The sequence below is a fragment of the Podarcis muralis genome, chromosome 7 (assembly GCF_964188315.1).
Source record: "Podarcis muralis chromosome 7, rPodMur119.hap1.1, whole genome shotgun sequence".
NCBI classification, from domain to species: Eukaryota; Metazoa; Chordata; class Lepidosauria; order Squamata; family Lacertidae; genus Podarcis; species Podarcis muralis.
In genome coordinates this window covers 64,611,348-64,632,840 of record NC_135661.1, presented here as the reverse complement: position 1 = coordinate 64,632,840, position 21,493 = coordinate 64,611,348, and the positions used below count along the sequence as shown (strand labels likewise).

Below are 21,493 nucleotides of genomic sequence, written 5' to 3'. Positions count from 1 at the left end.
TGCTACAAACAATACTGCTTTCTCCTTTTTCTTTCCCCAAAGCATCTTGGCAGCCATTATGAGTATTACAGCAGTGCTGATTTCAGCTGGCGCGATCCTCGGCAAAGCCAACCTGATGCAGTTAATCTGCATGGCTATGGTGGAGGTGGCTGTTTTCGCTGGGAACAGATGGATCATTGTGGATGTTCTGGGGGTATGTATAGAAACCTCTTTGCTACTGAGACAAGGCGTGGGGTGGGTGGGTGGGTGATTCTGTGGCAGCTTCCCATTTCCAGCGGCCTTTCCTCCTCAGGAACTGTCCCTTTGTGGTATCTGAAGGTCAAGCACAGCTGCCTTGTTTTGCCATCTTCCCTAATTGGCATTAGTTGCCAAGGCAGCCTTTCTCAAGAGTGGCTCTCTGTGTCATAAGACTTAAGGTTGCTGGCCTCTAGTAGCTTTGATTACCAACCTTTGGTGCTAGATCAGACCAGAGGCCCAACTAGTCCAGCATCCTGTACCCCACCAGCAGCCAGCAAGGAGCTCCAATGGGAAGCCCTCAGCAACAAGTGGCTTGTTTCCCTGGAACTTTATCTGGCTCCGCCCCATAGACTAACTTTGACAAGTGGGGAGGGGGAACCCACCTGTCAATCACATGATGTCATTATGGCACCACATGATTGATAGGTGGGTCGTCCTGCTCACCTGTCGAAATCCCTTGCGCAGCGTTCCCCAAGCACCAAGTATGGGGTTGGCAAGGGCTTCTTTCTCCTCTCCCCATCATGAGCAGGCCCTCTCACAGCTGAAGCCTGCCAAAAAACCAACAATCCAGGGTTGCTTGCCTTGGATGTGTGTGCCAGTTCCCAGCAGAATTGAACCCTGCATTTTCACCCATCACCTGAAGTTATGAGTGATGTTAGCTGATTGACAGGGGTGTGGCTTTGGGGAAATGGCCTCATGGGCCAAATTGGTTCCCCTGGTGGGCCAAGATTGGCCCATGAGCCAGAGGTTCCTGACCCCTGCTCTGAACTATGGAGATTCTGTTTAGCTATTGTGCCACTGATAAGATAACCCTCTTCCACACCATTGTCTAATCTTGTATATTAATTTTAAGCTCAGTTCCCTGAGTGGGTAGGCAAAATAGCACAGCCCAGGCAGATTTGCCGGGGTGGGGGGACCCAGAGTTTGCAGAAGTCAAAATAATTTTAGAGGGGGAATACCCTGCAAAGTGAGGGTGGAGCAGCCTCAGTGGGTCTTTTTCTTGTGGAAAACAGAAAACCAGAGAGAGGAATAGGATATGGGAGAGGGCAAAGATGGCTGGCTGGCAGGCACATGGAGCAGGAGCACGCTGCAACATTTTTATTGCAGTTCCCACATAATATATATTAACCGAAGAGCTGTGCTGAATCAGATTAAAGTCCTGTCCATTCCAGCATCCAGTTCCCCACAGAATACATTCCACCCTGGCTCTCTATGAAATGGTGACTGGTTTTTTTGTTTTTTTTGTGGTCTACAGATTAAGAGCCACATCAGCTTGATGCATGTTCATTTGTTTGGGGCATTTTTTGGCTCCACTGTCTCCTGGTTCCTCTACAATTCCTCACTGCACCCAAAAGTTGAGAAAGAAAGATCAAAGCCTGCCTCTGATGTGTTTGCAATGCTGGGTAAGCTGTTTTCATCAGTGTCCTAAGGCAGGGTGGGAGGTCAAACAAATCTCTTTACTGGAGCTTGAAACAAATACGTTTTGAGAAATTTCCCCCAGTGGATGTTGATGTTGAAATGTGGCATTTGACATAGTAGGATACATTATTCAGCAGCTGACGTTTGACTTCTGAGTTTGATTTCAACAAAGATCTGACAATATTTGGTGTGTGTATAGTTCTGGTGACTCAACTTCAAGTGTTCTTAAATGAAACTCGGGCTGCATACACACCTATAGTGCATTCAAAGCACATCCCAACTCCCCCCAAAATCCTGAGAACTGTAGTTTAAGGGTGCTGCAGTTCTCAGGATTTGGGGGGCGGTGCATTAAATGTATGGCATGTGCATAGCTGTGACTATTTGGAATCTGGGTTCAGGCCCAGTTCTGGAACCGTGATTGTCTTGGCGGATGACTTTTGCCATGCACTAAGCCCATCTCTTGGTTCTGCTGGATCTCTCAACAGCTTTTGATATCATGGATATCTTTCTGGGGCATCTGCCTGGGGGTAAAGTGACCATGTGTCCTGCTTTTACAGCCATCTGTTTGAAGGAGTCCTTTGTTTGAAGGGCTGCCTAGTTTAAAGAGAAAGAAACCTACGGAGGGGCCTTGAAGTTGCCCATCGGCAGCACCTGGGCAGCGAACTGAGCAGGAAAGCTTGCCACCTGGCCACAGTCTTCTTCACCATTAAGAATGTCAAGAATTGTTAGGAGACCCCTATTCCCCTCATAGAACTGCAGTCCCTAGAGTTTCCTGGGAAGAGGGGTTAAACCACTCTGGAGGTTGTAGCTCTGTGAGGACAGTGGGGGTCACTTAACTCCTTGCACCCTTAACAAAGTACACTTCCCAGGATTCTTTGGGGGAATCCATGGCTGTTTAAAGTGATCTGATGTTGCCTTCAACTTGAAGTGCCAGATTCAGTGTAATAATTACAAACACATTTGTATGTGCTCTTCAGGCTGAACCTTCATGGAAACAGTCTTATAGAATGATACAGAGAGACAAAAAGCCTGCAAGGAAAAGTGCCCAGCCCAGAAAGACCAGAGGATTTTTTAAATTGGCAGAAGTGACATGCTCCACTAATTGAGCTGTAAAGTGCAGTTCCAGTCTCTCCATATTTCTCTGCTGGCCAGAGAGTCATAGTTTGATTGGTGCTACAACGTTAATGGGTGGCGCGTGTGTTAGAGGTTGGGCCTCAGAGACATTTCCTTCTGCTTATACAGATAAGCATGCCTTTTTCATAGCAGAACAGTGTTTGGTGTAGGGATCCGCCCATCCCACAGGCCCAGGTTGCCCAAAGTCGTGTGTGTAACTTGTGATTAGGTGAAAATTTCCCTCTCCAAAAAACAATTGGAGCAGAATCATTGAGGGCCATGTTGCTGAAATATGCAGTCATCACTTGTGTTAGGCTGTTTTACGCTATCCTGGAAAATTAATGCATATGGCAAGAATGATGATGATGATGGCTTTTTTTTTTTGTAAGAATGAGGTGTCAGTATTTGCATATTGACAAAAGTGCCACGAGCACAGTACTCGCTTGTGCAAAGGACCAGCATCTCTTCTTTTGCTACCCATGGCAGTTATTTTGTGCTTGCTCAGAGGGGTGGAGCTGCAGCAATAGCCTCCCAGCAACAGCATTGCAGCCTCAAGCTGAGAGGGTTAAAGTCAGGGCTGCATGGCCCACCAGTGGAGGCAATCTTGGTGCTTCCGCCACTGTGTGGCACAGCCTTAACCCCTCCATGGGGATGCAAGAAGGCATCGTCTCCCATTACACCCTGTATCCATCACACGCAGCTTTGTAGTGTTAAAAACTCTCATTGTTCTAGGCACATTTTGCGACAGGGAATTTCATTAGCATGAGCAGTTTCTGAGCTCAGGGCACAGTACTGTACTGCGCCTAAGATTTCAGATTAAAACTGCAGAGTAGAAGGAAAGGAGGACCTTTTTCTGCCTCCCCACTTCCTTTTTTTTTTTAAATGATATTTATTAAAGATTTAATAGTTACAGAAAAGAAGAAAAAAAAGAAACAATAAAAAAATTAAACAAAACAAAACAATACTTTACAATACATCAAAAATGAAAAAAACAAAAACAAAAAAACAATACAGCAAAACTACAAGAAAAACAAAAACATTTAAAAACACATCCAATATTTCCGTATCTTTATCTTTCATTTACTTGTTTCATCGACCTCCTCGCACCTCCCCTTTTTGTATTCTAGTTCAATTATTTATTTCAGCAAATCCTTTCCATCTTTCTCAATTTTTGTTCTATAATTTATCTTGACACAATCTGACCTTAAATTTTACACTTTGGCCCAATAACAATCTATTTTTACTTAATTCTTTATAGCATTTCTGCTAAAACCATATAACTTCATTCCAGCATCCTTCTAACATTCATTACTTTTACAATATTTCTGTAAATATACTTTGAATTTTTTCCACTCTTCTTCCACCGACTCTTCTCCCTGGTCTCGGATTCTGCCAGTCATTTCCGCCAATTCCATGTAGTCCATCAGCTTCATCTGCCATTCTTCTCGGGTGGGTAAATCTTGTGTCTTCCAGTACTTTGCAATGAGTATTCTTGCTGCTGTTGTAGCATACATAAAGAAAGTTCTATCCTTCTTTGGCACCAATTGGCCGACCATGCCCAGGAGAAAGGCCTCTGGTTTCTTCAGGAAGATATATTTAAATACCTTTTTCATTTCATTGTAAATCATCTCCCAGAAATTCTTAATCCTTGGGCATGTCCACCAAAGGTGAAAGAATGTACTCCTTTTTCTGCCTCCCCACTTCCAACTACTCTCTGAAGACTGGAGAAGAGACCCTCTTAAAAATATTAGGGAGGTGGGAAGAGGAAGGACTAGACCATGTGAAAAAGAACATAATATTTTTAGCTGCAGTTCATTCATTTTCAGCTTTGTATTCTTGTTATAAAAAAAGTGCACCTAGACATTCCATTGTTGCACCCATAACCTAGGATTAAGGTGTCATTTAGCTCCTAGCTTTCATATCTCTGTTTCTAACACAGCAGCTCTGTTTCTGTTCTGCTGCAGTTTACCTTCTGCCCAAAATTACGTGGTTTGTGTCATGCTCTGCTGTGGCGAAATCGCAAAACTTATGTAATTAATTACGTAGGTTATGTTATTCCACCCTATTCATTTCAACGCAAGGGAAGCACCATGTAAATTAATTAGTCACATATTGTTGATGGGCTGAGAGCAAAAACAGTAGATATCAATCGTGTTTACTTGATTGATTTCCGTTCCAGACATGGGATGAATAGGCGAACATTTCCACTCCTGTTTCATTTTTTAAACATCTCTATCTCTCCTGTCCCTCTCCTGGTAAACAGCAGTGACACTACTGCTGGAAAGCTATTGTGGCAACTCCACCCACTTCTGCCCAGGTGGGAATGCTGCCATGAGTTTGGAAAAGGTTCTGCATCCCTGGGTTAGAGGAGCAGCTTGACAGAGGAAGAACACGGGAGATTCTGTTGCTAGTACTTTAAGCTGCAGCTTCTGAGCCTGACACTTGTCTTGAACTTGCTGATAGGCATGGAATTTCCACGGTGGTCAACTCTTCACTGCGGTTATTGCAGACAGATCCCCGCCTGCCTCCCGTGGCTGCAATAAATTACAAGCAACACACACCTGTTGTTTCCTTGCAAACATAATACCTCAGTGGGAGATCCAGTTACATATCTTCTTGGCTCAGTGTTTGTTTTGCCATGTGCAGGATGATTGATAGGCTGAATCTTGAATGCTGTTTAGGTTTTTCTGTTGTTTGTTTAAGTATAGGTAGTGCCCAAAGCAGTAGTGGTAAACAAATTGTTACAAATTGCTTGCTCCACTCCTGGGGTGTTGGGAAGGACTGCTGGACCAAAGGCAATGTAGTGTCTCTGGGGATGGTCACATGAGACCACTACCTTGTTGAAGCTAAGTTGGTCTAGGCATGGTCTGTGCTTGGATGGGTGACTTCCTGGGAACTTTGTTTACACTGCGTTGGGCTTCATGAAGGAAAACAACGTGGAATATAAATGTAAAACATAATAAATGCAGGAAGTCTTTCTTCAGATTGTGCATTGTTTCTGAGAAAGAGCCTGCAGGAATTCTGCTGCTGCTCTTTTTTACATTCAAATTTCCGCATACATGTGGAGAACTGAATTTAAGTTCAGAAAAACAAGAAACCGAGAGAAACTGCGGTGGACAGATTCACCCATCCATTGGTGCAAGACAGGGCTATGGCTGGATGTAAAGCTCAAGCTGCTCTGTAGGAGAGCAGCACTCTGATGTTGCTTCAGCAGCCATCAAATGAAGACTGAGCTCAAAATAACCACAGCAGGTGCATCTATATTGCAGCCCTGCCCTCGCTGTAAAGCGACTTACCAGTTAAAGGGCCCTAGGCAGCTCAATCAGTCTTTTGCTCCAGCAGAGCAGGGAAGACTCTGGTCTCTGAGTCCGAGGATGGCAATGCTATATCCTGAGGCTGGGGGGACATTGGCAGCACAGGTTAATCTGGTTGAAGCTGTCCTGGCTCGCAGCCAATACATGCAAACAGATGCACTAATGTGTAGGTATGGAAGAGATCTTTAGTCAGGCACATAATGGTACAGGCTCAACAGCAGGCCCAGAGTTCAAGAGCAATGATTCAGGAGTGAAGGAATTGGGCAGCAGGGACATCTTTACCATTGGGTGTAGTGGCGCAGCGTGCCAGGGCACCAAGCAGTGGGGGGTGCCAGGCAGAGAGTCCGGGGAGGGGAGAGCAGGGAGATACAGTGCAAGCTGAGTTGCACCCTGTCACCTCCAACAAAAGCAATTATCTAATGGGTTCAAGAGGGCACTAATTGTTCTTTTTGTGTGTGGGTGTTCACTAGGTACTCTCTTCCTTTGGACATTCTGGCCCAGCTTCAATTCTGTGTTGGTACAGAAAGAAGAGGAAAAACAGGCTGCCATTTACAACACCTATTTTGCAATGGCTACAAGTGCTGTGGCCGCATTTGCGTTCTCAAAGGCTACCAGTAGTGATGGGACGTTCCACATGGTAAGTCAGAAGTTCCTATTCTCTAACTTTCAATCTAGAGGGACTTACTTTCTCCTAACTAGAGAGACAGCCGGAAGAGAGATGCTCACACTTCCAAGCAACCTATTTATTGAGAAATCATCCTAATTTGCTTGCATATTTGCTTGCATTGGTTATTTAATGAGCATTCCCTCTCATTTGTTTGCATGGAGACTGGAGAATGCATGCATCAAAGCAAGTGCCCGTCTCACACTTCCAGTGCAGGTCCCCATCAATTTCCTTATCGCAGAAAGTCTGATCTTCTGGGGAAACTGGCTTGTTGCACAAGACCTAATGGTCAGCTAGAAGTGTGCGGCTTGAATTTGCTGGTATGTGGTGGACAGGCTGGTTCTGCGGCCTAACTGGTGCCTGGCTGCTGGAAATCCTGGTTTAAGACATGCACACGCGCACCCACACAAACATCTACCCACCCACCCACACCAGCGTCTTTCACTAGTAAAACGTTTCCAGCCGGCTTTTTTCATTCCTCACTTTCTTCTTTTGCTTGTTCTACAGGCCCACATCCAGAATGCCACTCTGGCCGGTGGGGTTGCTGTTGGCTCCTCAGTTTCCATCATCCGATACCCTTGGATTGCGATGACTTTAGGTCTGGTGGCCGGGGCAGGCTCTGTGCTTGGCTTTGCCTTTTTACAGGTAACAGTTCCCATTTTGAACCATCCCATTTTGGATTGTGGGCAAGGAGGAGCGGGCATTTTGCTGCCTGGGGCAAAGGGCAAAATGGCGCCTCCCCCATTCCTTGTGCAAAAGCCAGTCAGGTTGGCAGTTGACTCTAATTTCAACAGTGGTGATAAGACCGAGTCTCATCTTCATCTGAGAGCAGCAGGCAGGTTTAGTGGGATGGTGCTTAAAGTTCTTGTCTCTGAAGCATCTGTTGGAGGCAGCTTCCTCACATTGCCTAATGGTAGGGCCAGCCCCAAGAAGGAGACCTGCACATGTCATCTTACAGAGCAGCTGGGGAATCCTTGACTCTTTTGGTTAATGAAACCCTATCCATTTATTTATTATTACATTTATACCCCACCTTTTCTCTGAGGAGGTCGAAGTGGCATAAATGGTATTCCTCCCTCTCCATTTTATACTCACATCAATGCTGTGAGGTAGGATAGGCTGAGATACTGTGGCTGGCCCAGTGAGCTTCATAGCTGACTGAGGATTTGAACCTTGGTCTTCCTTGGACGCGGGTGGCGCTGTGGGTAAAACCTCAGTGCCTAGGACTTGCCGATTGTATGGTCGGTGGTTTGAATCCCCGCGGCAGGGTGAGCTCCCGTCTTTCGGTCCCAGCTCCTGCCCACCTAGCAGTTCGAAAGCACCCCTAAGTGCAAGTAGATAAATAGGTACCGCTTTATAGCAGGAAGGTAAACAGTGTTTCCGTGTGCTGCGCTGGTGCTGGCCACGTGACCCGGAAGTGTCTGCAGACAGCGCTGGCTCCCGGCCTCTTAAGTGAGATGAGCGCACAACCCTAGAGTCGGACACGACTGGCCCGTACGGGCAGGGGTACCTTTACCTTTACCTTACTTCTTGGTCCTGATCTGGCTGCAAACCACTATGCCACACAGGCTCTCTCGGGTCTTTTTCAACATATGCTAGTCTTTTCCAGTCTTGTTGCTCTAAACTTCTTAATGCCAGTAACTGAACCTTCCTGATCTACTGCTAAGCAGTGTCCCCCTCTCTGTGCTTCCATGACATTGTGGCAGACAATAATAATAGTAATAATAATAATTTATTATTTATACCCCGCCCATCTGGCTGGGTTTCCCCAGCCACTCTGGGCGGCTTCCAACTGAATATTAAAAACAGTACAGCATCAAACATTAAAAACTTCCCTAAAGAGGGCTGCCTTCAGATGACTTTTAAAAGTAAGATAGTTGTTTATTACTTTGACATCTGCTGGGAGGGCGTTCCACAGGGCAGGCGCCACTACCGAGAAGGCCCTCTGCCTGGTTCCCTGTAACCTTACTTCTCGCAATGAGGGAACCGCCAGAAGGCCCTCGGCGCTGGATCTCAGTGTCCGGGCTGAACGATGGGGGTGGAGACACTCCTTCAGGTATACTGGACCGAGGCCGTTTAGGGCTTTCAAGGTCAGCACCAACACTTGGAATTGTGCTCGGAAACGTACTGGGAGCCAATGGAGATCTCTCAGAACCGGTGTTATGTGGTCCCGGCGGCCACTCCCAGTCACCAGTCTAGCTGCCGCATTCTGGATTAATTGCAGTTTCCGGGTCACCTTCAAAGGTAGCCCCACGTAGAGCACGTTGCAGTAGTCCAAGCGGGAGATAACTAGAGCATGCACCACTCTGGCAAGACAGTCCGCGGGCAGGTAGGGTCTTAGCCTGCGTACCAGGTGGAGCTGGTAGACAGCTGCCCTGGACACAGAATTAACCTGTGCCTCCATGGACAAGACAGTCCTGCTTATAGCCAGCCCACAAGCCCTTCAACAGCTACCTTATGATTTGCAGCGTTAAAGGTTATTCACATGACCCTTTGGCTGCACACATCCCATACATTTAAACTACTCCCTGCCCAAGATTCTTGGGAACTGAAGTTTATTGAAGGTGCTGGGAATTGCAGCTGCATGAAATTAAATTACAGTTCCCTTTGGGGGAGTTGCATGATTGAAATGTGCTTTGAATTTATGGTGTTTACACAGCATTTGTGTTTTTCACATGTACCCTTCCCATCAAACTCAGAAGCGCCTGGAACCAGCGCTCAGGATTCATGATACCTGTGGAGTTCTTTACACGTTTGGCCTGCCCAGTTTGATTGGAGGGATCACTCGCATTATTCTTATCCTAATAGACAGCCAGGAAGACTTAGAAGGGTAGGTGGAACCTCTCTCTCAAATGTTATCTCCTCTGAACTTTTCAAGAGATAGTTATTGGGCCCCACCAGGAAGTGTGTAGACAGAAAGCTTGCACCACCTTGAGGGTTTTATTTTAAAAAGTTTTAAAGGCAAGGGGGGGGGGGGAGGAAATACTATCCACTGTAGTACTGGACATTATCTAGCAAAAATTCAATTCAAACAAGTCAGTGGAAAGCTCTTGGTCAGTAGCAACACACTTGAAGTGTGTGCCCTCCAGTTTCTCTGCAGTGTCCTGTGGTTCAATGGCAATTGTGAAGGAGGTCTTTGTAGATCAGCTGGTGTGAAAAGGGCTCTCTAAATAGAGAAAGTTTAAAAACAGCAGAGATAGTAAGGAAGGATTGATCTTCTCAATTTTGTTCCTTTAATTTTCTCTTTGGTCCAGGTGGCTGCATTTCTGCTGCAGTTTGTGATAGACTTCACAAAAAACTGCCAGCATCATATTGCACATTGCCCCTTACATATTTTTGTATGCAATTTTGCCTAACGTAACATGTTTGCAAACCATTTTCTCTAATGTGTTGCATTTTTGTATATACGTTTTTAGGCACACTCACTCCTTATATAGTTTTTTTAGCACATGCTTGCTGGGATAGCAGCATAGCAAAATTCAGAGACGTGCAAATGTCAAAGAATGGTTATGTTTTGATTCATGCAAATGTTTTGGGAAATGCAAATTAAATCACTTCATATTATATGAATTGTGGATCACACGGAATTCTCCCCCATCAATAACAGAGTGTAAGGCCTATGGAAAAACACCAAGACTGTAGCACTGAATAAGTGGTAAAGCATTTACTGGTTTGTGAATGGTTTTTGTTGTCGTGATTTTCAGAATGGGTTATTTGGCTTTGACTGAACTTGGTGCATCCTGCGCGATCATTTCCCTGGGTCTGATGGCTGGACTCATTACAGGTCTGTTAACGCAAACACTCTTTGTGATTTTCTATGGATCTAAAGCCTCTCCCTTCCTTGAATGCTACTGGTGTCTGATTGCTCAATGGATACGCATTGTACCTTTTCAATGCTGCACCAAGCAAGGGGCTAGCCTGGATGATCCACTGGATATGTGGAGTAGCAGAGGAGGAAGGAAGCAAAGAAAACTTCAAGAATGCTTGATAATGTCAGTAGATGTAGAAACTAACAAAGAAGCAGGAGAATTTGCCCTGGATCTGAGTGATAATATACCCCATCGAGCACCACCCACTAGTGTAGATGGGAAAAGAATTTAACTGAAAGCACTCATGTGTGGATGAATATGCGCTAAAGTGCCACATGGTAAACTTGGATCTGTGTGACCGATGTGCATGTTAATGCTCTGGTGTGTACACAGCCTATGCCACACTTTAGGCTTAAGAGAGACATCACTTACCTGCCTCGTTTATTTAATGGGTCTAGGAGATGCAAGCCTATAATTTTAAAGTTGTAATTCCTCCATATATGTTCATACAGGTCTATCAAGCGAAAAACTAGTGTTCCAACTGTCAAATAGCTACCGTTGGAGGATGTGCTTCAACAGTGAACTTAGGCCCGAGCTGTGTGTTTAGTGATATACCACTTTAAACAAGAATGCCTTTCTCCAAATAATCCTCATAACTCTAGGTTCTTAAGGATGCTGAGTACAATTAGGAGACCCTTATTCCCTTCACAGAGCTACAATTCCAAGAGTTCCATGAAAGGAGGGATTGACTGTTAAACTGCTCTGAGAGTTGCAACTCTGAGGTGAACAGGCGTCTCCTAGCAACTCTCAACACCCTTAGCAAACTACAGTTCCCAGGATTCTTTGGGGGAAGCCATTACTATTTAAAGTTGTATGATACTGCTTTCAGTGTATAGTGCATATGGGGCCTTAGAGGGTACAGTGAAAGGTATTTTGGGAAAAGTTTGTCGCTTTTCAGTACATGTTTTGCATTCTTCTCCCAATGTCTTAGGTTTCTTACTAACTTTTGAATTCTGGAAATCACCTCCTATAACAAAGTATTTTGATGATCAAGCTTTTTGGGAGGTAAGTTTTTAAATTTCACACTAGCTATTAGTCACTGTGCTAACTGTTCTTTATCCACTTTCCATGCTGTTCTTTACCATGCCCCCTCTTACCCACCTTTCCTCTAAACTAAAAAGCCTTAGATGTTATAAGCTTTCCTCATAGAAAAAAAATCAATAACGTTTCTTTGTTTTTAGTTTCCACATTTAGCTGCTGGATATTGAATACAGGCATCAAGACTGCAGTAAACTAGTTGTGGAAGATTTTGTCGATCTGCCATTAAAGCCACCAGAAGTTGTATAACCTTTTGTGGAACCATTTGTTTGCAAGACTGAATGAACTACATTACTGCTTCATTAAGGAGGCTGCCAACCGCCTTCTTTTCTCTAAGGCATACTATTGACAGCTGAACCTGCAAAATGCTGAGGATTTTGCTTTGGCAGGGGGGCGTGGAAATGTGGATTTTACCTCACTTGACCTCCCCCTGCCAGCACCTTAAATGCAGTGGTTTTAACAACTTTCCACACTGAGTTGTCTGTTGTAAAATTCTTGCCACCTTGCAGAGGATTCTGGGGGCATTTTCTAGGTGTTGCACTTTCAGCTGTAGCACCTTGCAAGGGAGTGATTGGTAATGTGGAAAAGTTGTCCAAGTGTACAGTGTGATATATGGAGCTAAGTATTTTTATAATATGCTATGCCTCCACAGTTGTGTAATTTTATATCCCCGTATGCCTACAATCTTTCTTACTGCTACCACTGCCTTTAATGTCCCAATTAACCCTGTGCATAAATGGCCTAAGTGGATTGTGACTCCAGCTGAAAAATACTAAAGCAATGAAGTCAGCATGGGAAATGAACTGCTGCTTACTATCACAAACTGAATGTTAGAACACTGCCTCTACAGCACCACCATAAAGCCACCAGTAACAAGACAAGAGCCATCATACTTGGAAGTCACAGGCCCAGCAGAAGCTTCAGAAGCATGGTAACATTTCAGTTAATAGTTCAGGTGTGGGAAACCTTTGGCCTGCCAGATGTTAATAAACTACAGCTCCCATCAGTCTTAGCAAGCATGGCCAAGGGCTAGGAATGGTGGGAGCTGTAGTTCAGCAACATCTGGAAGGCCCAAAGTTCCCCACACCTGGTACTTAAGTCTCCCCCAGAAAAAAGCAGCCTAATAATTGGTTGCTATGATGCAAATCAGCCTGTCATGCACTGGATAACCTTGCAAGGTACAAAAGAAGCAGCTCAGATCCAGGCAGAAAATGTGTAAGAACTCCAGCTAGAGGGACCCATTTGTGGGCAAGACCTCTGCACCCCTAGGATCAGTGGAAGCTTCCATCTTGCTTAGCTCCACCTGCCCATCATTCTGCTTTCTAGGCTGACCATCAGAGAGAGCACCCATTCCCGATAAATATCCCAGTGGCACTTGTGTGAATGAGTGTGACCTCTCTAACTTTGATTTCTGAATTGCATTCAATAAATGTGTTGTTTTGCCTTCCCCCACCCAAGACTCACTAAATTACTTCAGCTTCAGTACAGATCAACTGTATGCACAACAAAGGAACCCCAAACACAGCTGGAAAGCCACCCTTAATGAATCTAGAGAACAAATATGATGTTAGTACATTTGTATTACATTTTAATGCACCGAATTAACATTTCATTTGAAAACCTTCCAAAGCCAGTCATAATCCCATTTTCAAAAATAAGTTATACTGTGAAGACACACACACACACACACACACACACACACACACACATATAAATGATCTGTAAAAGAAACATTTACATTGTTTAATATTCATTTATAAAAACAGTCAGGAAGAGGACTTCATAAGTGTTATCTCTTTCTCAGTTTTACATTTTAGTTCACATGCTACATATTTAATGTCATAAGCAAAGAGTAGAAAACAGTCTCAAAGAGAATGGAAAAACAAATGAATTTCATGATTTTGCGAGCGCTGTCAGTTTTCATCCCCACTGATACCAGAGCACAAATGCTTACAAAAGGGAGTGGGTAATTAAAAATAGAAGGACATATTCTGTTGCTTATTGCCACAAATCTTCAGTGCGACCAAACTTAAAGACCAGGCCTCTGTTAACAAAAGAGACAGGATTAACTGCATAGAATGTTGGAATTGTCACATCAAACAGGGCAAAGCAGTATCTTGAAAATATTTTATGGAAAGCCAAGATAAAAGTATTTTAAATAGTCTTCTACAGCACAGCCCTAAGTATTTTTCACACAACAAAGCCCCACAAAGATCAACCAGACTTACTCTCAGGGAAGTGTGACTAGGATTCAAGTCGTAAGGCTGCTTTGGGGGGGGGGGGGGAGAGATACTTCCATGTGTCTCTGTGCTAGCTCTGTGATGTTTTGGTGCAACAGTGCTTGTGCCAGTCCTGCTCACCCATTTGAAATTTACTTATTATTCCGTTACCTGAACATGTAGTTTTGGTATGAATGACAGTGCTCCAAGCTACTAAACTTCCATGCATGTGACATTTAAACATAGAATAACATTGAAGAAATGCTTACCCGAAGAATATAAAAGCATTTTGGAAGAAGACTGCTATCCCAGGGTATACAGAGATCTTTTCTTTGTCTGGGAAGGGGAAAAAAAGAATGTCCTTTATCTGAAGTCCATGAGCTTATTTGTAGCCTCCCCCAACCACTCAAAAAAGCACAATGACCAGCTCATTGATTTGTTAAGTTTTGCAGGGCTTGCCTAATGCCTTCTTATGCTACCAGAATCTGGAAAATGAATATACTTGCTTACTTACGACACTTTTATACAGCTTTTCTGTCACAATGGTTCTCAAAATTCTCTTACTTAAAAGAACTAAATACACAAATAAGATCATCAAGAGTCATAGCTCAGTAGTAGAGCCTCTGCATGTAGAAGGTCCTAGGTTCAACATCTCCAGGAAGGGCTGGGAGAGACTCCGAAACCCTGGAGAGTCACTACTAGTCAGTGTAGATATTATTGAGCTAGTTGGATCCATGGGTTTGTCTCAGTATAAGGCAGCTTCCTATGTCCCCATGTCCTAAACCATAAAGTCTACAATACAGCATCAAACCAGCTACAGGATGCAACTCAATATAGTAGTAAACTCACAGCACAGGAAATTTTCACAGATCTTAACACTCCCAAAGTGTCTATAATCACAAAAAATATTTTAATAATTTAGAAGGCTGAGAAAATAAAGGTGTTCACCAGGCACCGAGAATACTAGTTTAGGCACGAGGTGAAGGGCATTTTATAGCTGGGGTGCCACCACTGAAAAGGTCCTCTCCCTGGGAGCCAACTGGTGCACCTTGTTTTGGGTAGGCACCTGGAGGAAGGGCCTCAGATGATGATCTTGAGATCCAAATATGTGTACTCTGGTAAGTGTGTTCAGGATTGCAGCCTCATTAGGTTATATTTACAAGGGGGGAAACCCACAAACCTCCAGATGTTGTTGGGACTGCCACTTGCTTAATTTCTTGACTGCTGGCTACGCTAATTGAAGTTGATGGAAGTTGTAGTCAAACAACATCTGGAAGGACCTCCTGCATTTATACCAGCCTTTCTCCAATAGAGAAGAAGGTGCCATACACAGGATTCTCAGCAATCTCCCAACCTAATCAGACTGAATCATGCATCAATCATTATGCCAGGTTGCAACTCACAGGCCTTCCAAGTGTAGCCCACAATTAACAAATCCTTTCAGAAAAAGGAAGACAGTGCCACAGGCAGCAACAGTTCAGCCTCCAAAAGAAATGACACAGAAGCCGCCTCCCCCCCCCCCTTTTTTTAGGTAGGATAGTGACATAAGAGACACTTTCATTATTATAGGGCAGGCTTCCTCAAACTCGGCCCTCCAGACGTTTTATGATGACAATTCCCACCATCCCTGACCACTGGTCCTGCTTGCTAGGGATCATGGGAGTTGTAGGCCACAAACAACTCGAGGGCTGAGTTTGAGGAAGCCTGTTATAGGGTATAGGTAGTGTTCATAATGCAAGAGACAAGGTCTCTGCACTTAACCTGATTGCAATTTAAAATGTATACATACGCACAAGCTAAAGTGCTAATTTTAAAGGTTGCCTTTAACAGATACTCTACCTTGAATAACATAGCCTCCAAAGAGGACCCACATAGATGCAATCAGAGATCCAAATGCCAACATAAATCCAATGAACAGCCAGATGCGAGCACCTGCAAAAGAAAAAACAAACCCACACCAATTGTTTTAAAAACAAGCTGCTCCATTGTTCATAACATAATATTTAAATAATGGGCAATATGTGACCTGAAGAGGACAAATTAACAGTCCCTTCAGAACTACCTAAAGCCTGTGTGCATTAGGAAACATCTGCATGCTCTCCATGTGTCATGGCTGAGTAAGTGCAACATTTCAAAATGTACAAACTTGGAACACCATTTTTCATTGCTGTCCCCTAAAGTAGCCCTTCTGAGAGCCTGGTGCAGTGGAGTGGGGGCAAGGGAGATCTGGGATCAAACCCCTGCTTAACCGGAAAGGCTGCATTAAGATATACATAATCACAGCCATGCATTTGTTGGGAAATTGCACTCATGGCAATTGCAATGCACATCTATTTTGGGATGTGCTTTACAGCAAAACAGATCACTTAGTTGAAGTTAGTTGTAAATATCTTAAATATATACTTATTTAATATTTTTATTAAATCTACTACTTCCTTACATTTTAAGGCCCGCCACAGGGAGCCTCGTCAAGGCCCTCCACTGCTGCAGATATATAGCTTGATATATCGAGATATTGTGATATTTAGCTGGTGATATATTGTGATGTTGAAAACCTGATATGGCCCACCCCTAGCAGCGCTATCTCTCTCTCATACACCCACACACTTGCTATAATTTTTATTTAAGATTACCTGTTTGCCCAAGGCAACCTTCACTGTAACTGTCCCCACGGACTTGTCCATTGGATACTGCATTGATCCTTCATTAAAAAGAACATAACATATCACATTCAGGTACTTGGCATTTGTATAGAACTGTTTAGCGTTACAATCTGCTTCACGTGCATTATCCTTTAGCATACTTATAGCAACACAGCAAGGGTGTCAGTATTATATCCATACTGCAGTGTGGGTCTTGTCTAATGTGACCTGGTGAATTCATGACATACTCAAGGTAGAGTCTTCCTGCTCCATAGCTCAGACTCGTAGCTGCTATGCTATACCAGCTTTCTATGAAGCAATGACAATAATTCTCCATATACCTCAATACTACCTTGCATTTGGGAATCAGTTGTTCTGAAGAACAATTCAAGCAGCTCAAAACAGATTAGTCAAGTACTAAGTGGGAATCTTATCACTGAAGTAGGAATCACAACTGCAAAACATCAATTGCCTACAAGCCTGCAGTTATTCTCAAATTTCAATGTGTACAATCAAACACAGAAGACTAAAGCTTCACAGCTCAGGAATCTTAACACCACTGACCACCCCCTCCCTGAAGTGATTGATTGAGTTTACTTATATGCTGCTTTTGCACAATATGCTGTGCCCAAAGCAGTTCACGAGATTCAAAACCTTGAAGTACAGACTTAAAAAAACACACAATCTAGCTTAAATACATAAATAATAAGCAAAACCAGAGTTAACCGACAATGAAATTTCTGGTACTGGTCTTGCTGCACTCAAAGGAGCCTGGCTTAAATACAGTTTAGAGGGTGGGAGGAGGGTAGATGGCATACAGCTGACTCTCCCATCCCTCCTCCAGAGGAGGCTGACAGCCATAATTCACTCGCCCCCTCCATAGTCAAGGAAGCAGTCTGGGAGTTTCTTACTCAAGATTGCATCATGCCAGTAAACAAAACTTTATAGAGTTTATAGTATAGAGACAACCCAGACCATACTACATTCTGATATAATCGAGACAGACACTATGGATCACCGGGGAAACTCATTAAGCTATAAAGTGGAAGGTAAAGCTGTGCTATTCTAGGATAAAACAAAACATAAACCACCCCTGTTGCATGCTTGTAAGTCCAGATATGTTCTCAAATTCTGAATACTGCTTTTTCATGTTTGTGCCTTTTCATTATATAGCCTCAGAGCCTCAGTACTGTCAGGTTCCATGCCAGAATCAGCATAATAATTTTAAATCATTATGATTAAATAAAAGACTAGTATAAATTTCTCCTGACCCCAAAACAGTACAAGGGCTTCAATGCCATGGCCACTTATTTGAGAGTAAGCCCCACTAAGCTCAGTGGGGTGGACTTCTGAACTCTGATGTAGGAGCAAAAAAAATTCTGGGCAAGTTTCTATTTTTCCTGTGGAAAATATTTCCATTCCATAAGTTACTTAGTAACAATGAATGGATTCCAACTGCAAATACAATATAAGACAAGCTAGGCAGTTTCATTTTTTAAAGTTTTGTTTACTAAGTACAAGTAAAATAAATATGCTAAATTTGATCAGCCCATAGGGCCCTCCCACACAAATTACCCTAATATGGATAGGAAATTTTGCCAGTTCAAATCTGAAAAACCCACAACACTGCTTCTATGTTAGTATACCTAGGAATAGGCTTCAAAACAGTCATCCTATGCTAACACAGTGCAAGTACTTTTAGTTCATTATCCTGCATCTTGGAACCTATATCCCATAATCCATATCAACAAGTAATGGGTTCATTTTATAAGTCAATGCAAGTTTTTAATAATTAATTGAATATAAGAAATCCAACTAGCATTTTTACAATATGCAGTCTTATTCAAATCCTGTAAGAATATTAGTAGTACCTACATTAGGAATGCAACTGTAGCTATCACTCCACAAGCATGGTATGAATGGTTGAAGTCATCTGAATGTGGATATTTAACAGCTGCATCTATGATAATCCACCAACCTGTAAAGAACTATTTGAACACAAAAGTTTCCAACATGATCTTCAATACAATGTTGCTGTAAAGCTACTATGACCACTCTATCAGACATCAATAATGGCAACAATCAGAAGTCGGTGGCAAAACATTTCAGTTGCCCAGGACGGTCTGGTGCTCAGTCAACCACAAAGTAAAATTCAATAAAAAGATCATAGAAGCTCCAGTATGGAACTGGTGAACTAGAAATATCAGATTTGATTCTATTTAGTTTCAGTTTAACTGAAACTGTGGGTTTCTTTTTTGCTACAGGTGTTAAATTTCCACAGAGAAACTAGGAAGACACAGCCATCACCAATTACTATTGTGTGGGTTGCTACTCTTACCCTGCACACGTTTGGGCTTCTTATAATGTTGTCACATACAGTATCTCCTGTATACTGTGCCCTTTCTGTCTGTTTTGTACGCATGGATGTATCATTATATCTGCCAACAAACACCACTTACTGCATGTTACAAAGCAGGTTCTAGTCACCATAGAAGTGGTACACTTTAAAGTACAATATGATTTCTTGTTTTTAATATGTTAACAGAGCTACCCATTTGTAATGTATCACTCTATATGCACAGTTTTATTCCATTAAACTAAAGTGGGCTTTTAACATGCACAAATTTACAAATGAGGAGGATCCAACACTGCAAGACTTAAGAAAAACAGAAATATAAACAAGAGATTTAAGTATACATACCAGCACTCCTGCAGCAATAGAAGCTATTGTATTTCGTTTTTCTCCCCAGTCAACACACTCAGAGCATCTCATGTTTTCAAGGAACCCAGACATATTTGAGTTTTGGAAAACCTAGGAGAGAAAATGAAATTTGTTTCTCAACTTCTGTTTAGGTGTGTGGCTTTATTAATTGCATTTGAAGTGAGAAGAATTTATTTAAACCTATTCTTATATCACTTACCATTTACAAATAAATCTCAAAGACATTTCTAAAAATACATTAAAACCATTTTTAAAAACAACACAATGTTACAAATATTGGTAAGAGAATAAAAGATAAAATCAGACACATAATAAACACAAAAGCAGCACAAAAATGTAGTTGAAATACTGCTAGGGGTGTGAGAAATGCAACGTTCAAATGTTCCAAAGGAAGTTAATACTTTACTTGCAATCAAGGATAGCCAGAAAACAAAGCAAGACAGCCTCACATCTGGAAAGTTGATTTCCAAAGATGTATCCTTTCAACAAGGGGTTGGGGAATATACCTTACTTGTTTAAAGGAGAAGAAATGAAAAGGATTCTATTGTACTGCACTGCACACAGGAGCAGGGGATGGATGAAAAGGCCTGAAACTGTACAGGCAAGCCCAGCTACCTTGCCCTGTGCTTTTCTGGCGATTCTTAGTTATATTACATTAATCAGACTACTACCCAGACACCATAACTGAGAATTAACCTCATCAAAGCAATTGTTGTTGTTGTTTAGTTGTTTAGTTGTGTCCGACTCTTCGTGACCCCATGGAACAAAGCAATAGTTTGTAATAAGTTCAGCCTTCCCTAATTGGATGGTCTCCAGATAGTGCTGAGATTCCAATTCCCACCATCCATGGGCGTAGCCAAGGAGGGGCAGCTCCCCCGCCCCGGACAAGTAAAACTATGGAAATACTTAGCTGACCCATCATTTCAGTTCTGCGTCCGTCCGTCCCCAACAAAAATTCTGGCTATAGCCATGCCACCACCCCTGTGTTGAATGAAGCTTCCTTCCAAGAAAGTGTGTGCAGGGCAGTTCTGTGCATACCTTCTTAAAATTCAGTAACCTTGAACATACTGGAGCTACTCCTGAGTAAATTTACCATGATTTAACCTGCAGGTCAGCCAAAGAACCTACTAGTAGGTGTATACAAATCTCAAGAATTAGATGGAGCTGGATATCTCCTGCCACCCACCCACTTATAGGTGAAGTGCTTTCATCCTAGTGGTCCCTGTGCCATCCAAATCCCAGAGATCATATTATGGGTCAGAGGCGGCGAACAGAAAGTCATTCAAAATAGATGAAACTGGCTAATTGATGGATGACAGATCAATCCAAACAAAAGCTCTATTAAGGCTGGGAAACAAATCCCATTCAAGTGAAAGGGATCTATTTCTCAGAGTAAAGAGGATGGTACTGGCCAAATGATGGCTGGATACCCAATCCAAGTTTCTCAGCTAAGGCTGCTGCTCTAAATCCACTCCCTGAGGAGCACATCCCACTGATTTCAATGGGGCTTGTGAGTAAAACTGACGAAAGGCAACTACCATAAATGTACTTTTTGAGGAACAGACCCCATTGAATTCAGTGCAAAAGAGATGGGGAGGGCTAATTTGGAAGGCTGGACAGGCCAGCTCCAGGAAGGCTGCTATGGAAAACGCATTTCCTCACGAGTAAACCCCACTGGATTCAGTGAGGCTTCCCTCCAAGTAAAGTGGATGGCAACGGCCAGTTTGGAGACTGGGTGGCCCAGTTCTGGGAAGGATGCAATCTAAAATGCGCTTCCTCGGGAGCAAATCCCACGGAATCCACGGGGACTTCCGAGTGAAACGGACGGCGAGGGGGGAACTGATGGAAGGCCGAAACACACTTCCGAGGATGAAGCCCCATGGAATTTATTGGGGCTTGGAATAAAGGAGCTGAGCCTCGGCGCTGCACGGCGGCGCTCCCCGCCCCATCTCCAGCCCGACACACCCCTGTGGGCCCAGCGGCTGCCCGCGAGAGACGCAGCTCCCGTCTCACTCCTGGCCGCCCCACCCGCCCCAGCGACGCCCTGTCCGCACTTACTTCGCCTCAGAAGCGCTCTTGAGACAACCGGCTCCAAGGGAAAAGCCGCTGCCGCCGCCCTGGCTCAGCTGACCGACTCGCTTCCAGCGGAAAGAAAGCCGAACCGCCCCTTTCCGTACCAAGTAAACAAAGACACGGGCTTAGGACCCGGATGCTGAAAAGGCCGAAGCTACGGAGAAGGCGCCTATACTGCGCAGG

The 21,493-nt window shown here is 43.5% G+C and overlaps 2 protein-coding genes across 5 annotated transcripts in view; one reads left to right on the top strand and one right to left on the bottom strand.

The window, feature by feature from the left end:
• The window catches only part of LOC114601559 (RH-like protein), a 23,307-nt gene extending 9,380 nt beyond the window's left edge, over positions 1 to 13,927 (top strand). For 3 of the 4 annotated variants that reach the window (XM_028738809.2, XM_028738811.2, XM_077931972.1), the window contains 8 exons: positions 43 to 193; positions 1,493 to 1,640; positions 6,554 to 6,720; positions 7,255 to 7,392; positions 9,447 to 9,577; positions 10,452 to 10,531; positions 11,548 to 11,621; positions 11,798 to 13,927. In XM_028738809.2, the coding sequence (XP_028594642.2) occupies positions 43 to 193; positions 1,493 to 1,640; positions 6,554 to 6,720; positions 7,255 to 7,392; positions 9,447 to 9,577; positions 10,452 to 10,531; positions 11,548 to 11,621; positions 11,798 to 11,824 (916 nt within the window). In that variant the 3' untranslated portion in view covers positions 11,825 to 13,927. The remainder of the gene's footprint in view (positions 1 to 42; positions 194 to 1,492; positions 1,641 to 6,553; positions 6,721 to 7,254; positions 7,393 to 9,446; positions 9,578 to 10,451; positions 10,532 to 11,547; positions 11,622 to 11,797) is intronic. The other variant, XM_028738810.2, reaches the window with a different exon arrangement.
• TMEM50A (transmembrane protein 50A) lies at positions 13,366 to 21,493 on the bottom strand. The gene is made up of 7 exons (XM_028738824.2): positions 21,296 to 21,493; positions 19,217 to 19,327; positions 18,391 to 18,503; positions 16,507 to 16,574; positions 15,713 to 15,805; positions 14,143 to 14,209; positions 13,366 to 13,698 (listed from the first exon to the last, which is right to left on the bottom strand). The coding sequence occupies exons 2-7, from the start codon at positions 19,307 to 19,309 to the stop codon at positions 13,653 to 13,655; spliced, it is 480 nt and encodes a 159-aa protein (XP_028594657.1). The 5' UTR covers positions 19,310 to 19,327; positions 21,296 to 21,493; the 3' UTR covers positions 13,366 to 13,652.

Bases quoted from the DNA above. Each gene is read 5' to 3' on its own strand.
- TMEM50A (XM_028738824.2), bottom strand. From the start codon at position 19,309: ATGTCTGGGTTCCTTGAAAACATGAGATGCTCTGAGTGTGTTGACTGG. The intron at 18,504-19,216 runs GTATGTATACTT...GTGTTCAAATAG, and splicing joins CTATTGCTGCAGGAGTGCTG to TTCTTTACAGGTTGGTGGAT. The intron at 13,699-14,142 runs GTAAGCATTTCT...TTTTGTTAACAG, and splicing joins AATGCTTTTATATTCTTCGG to AGGCCTGGTCTTTAAGTTTG.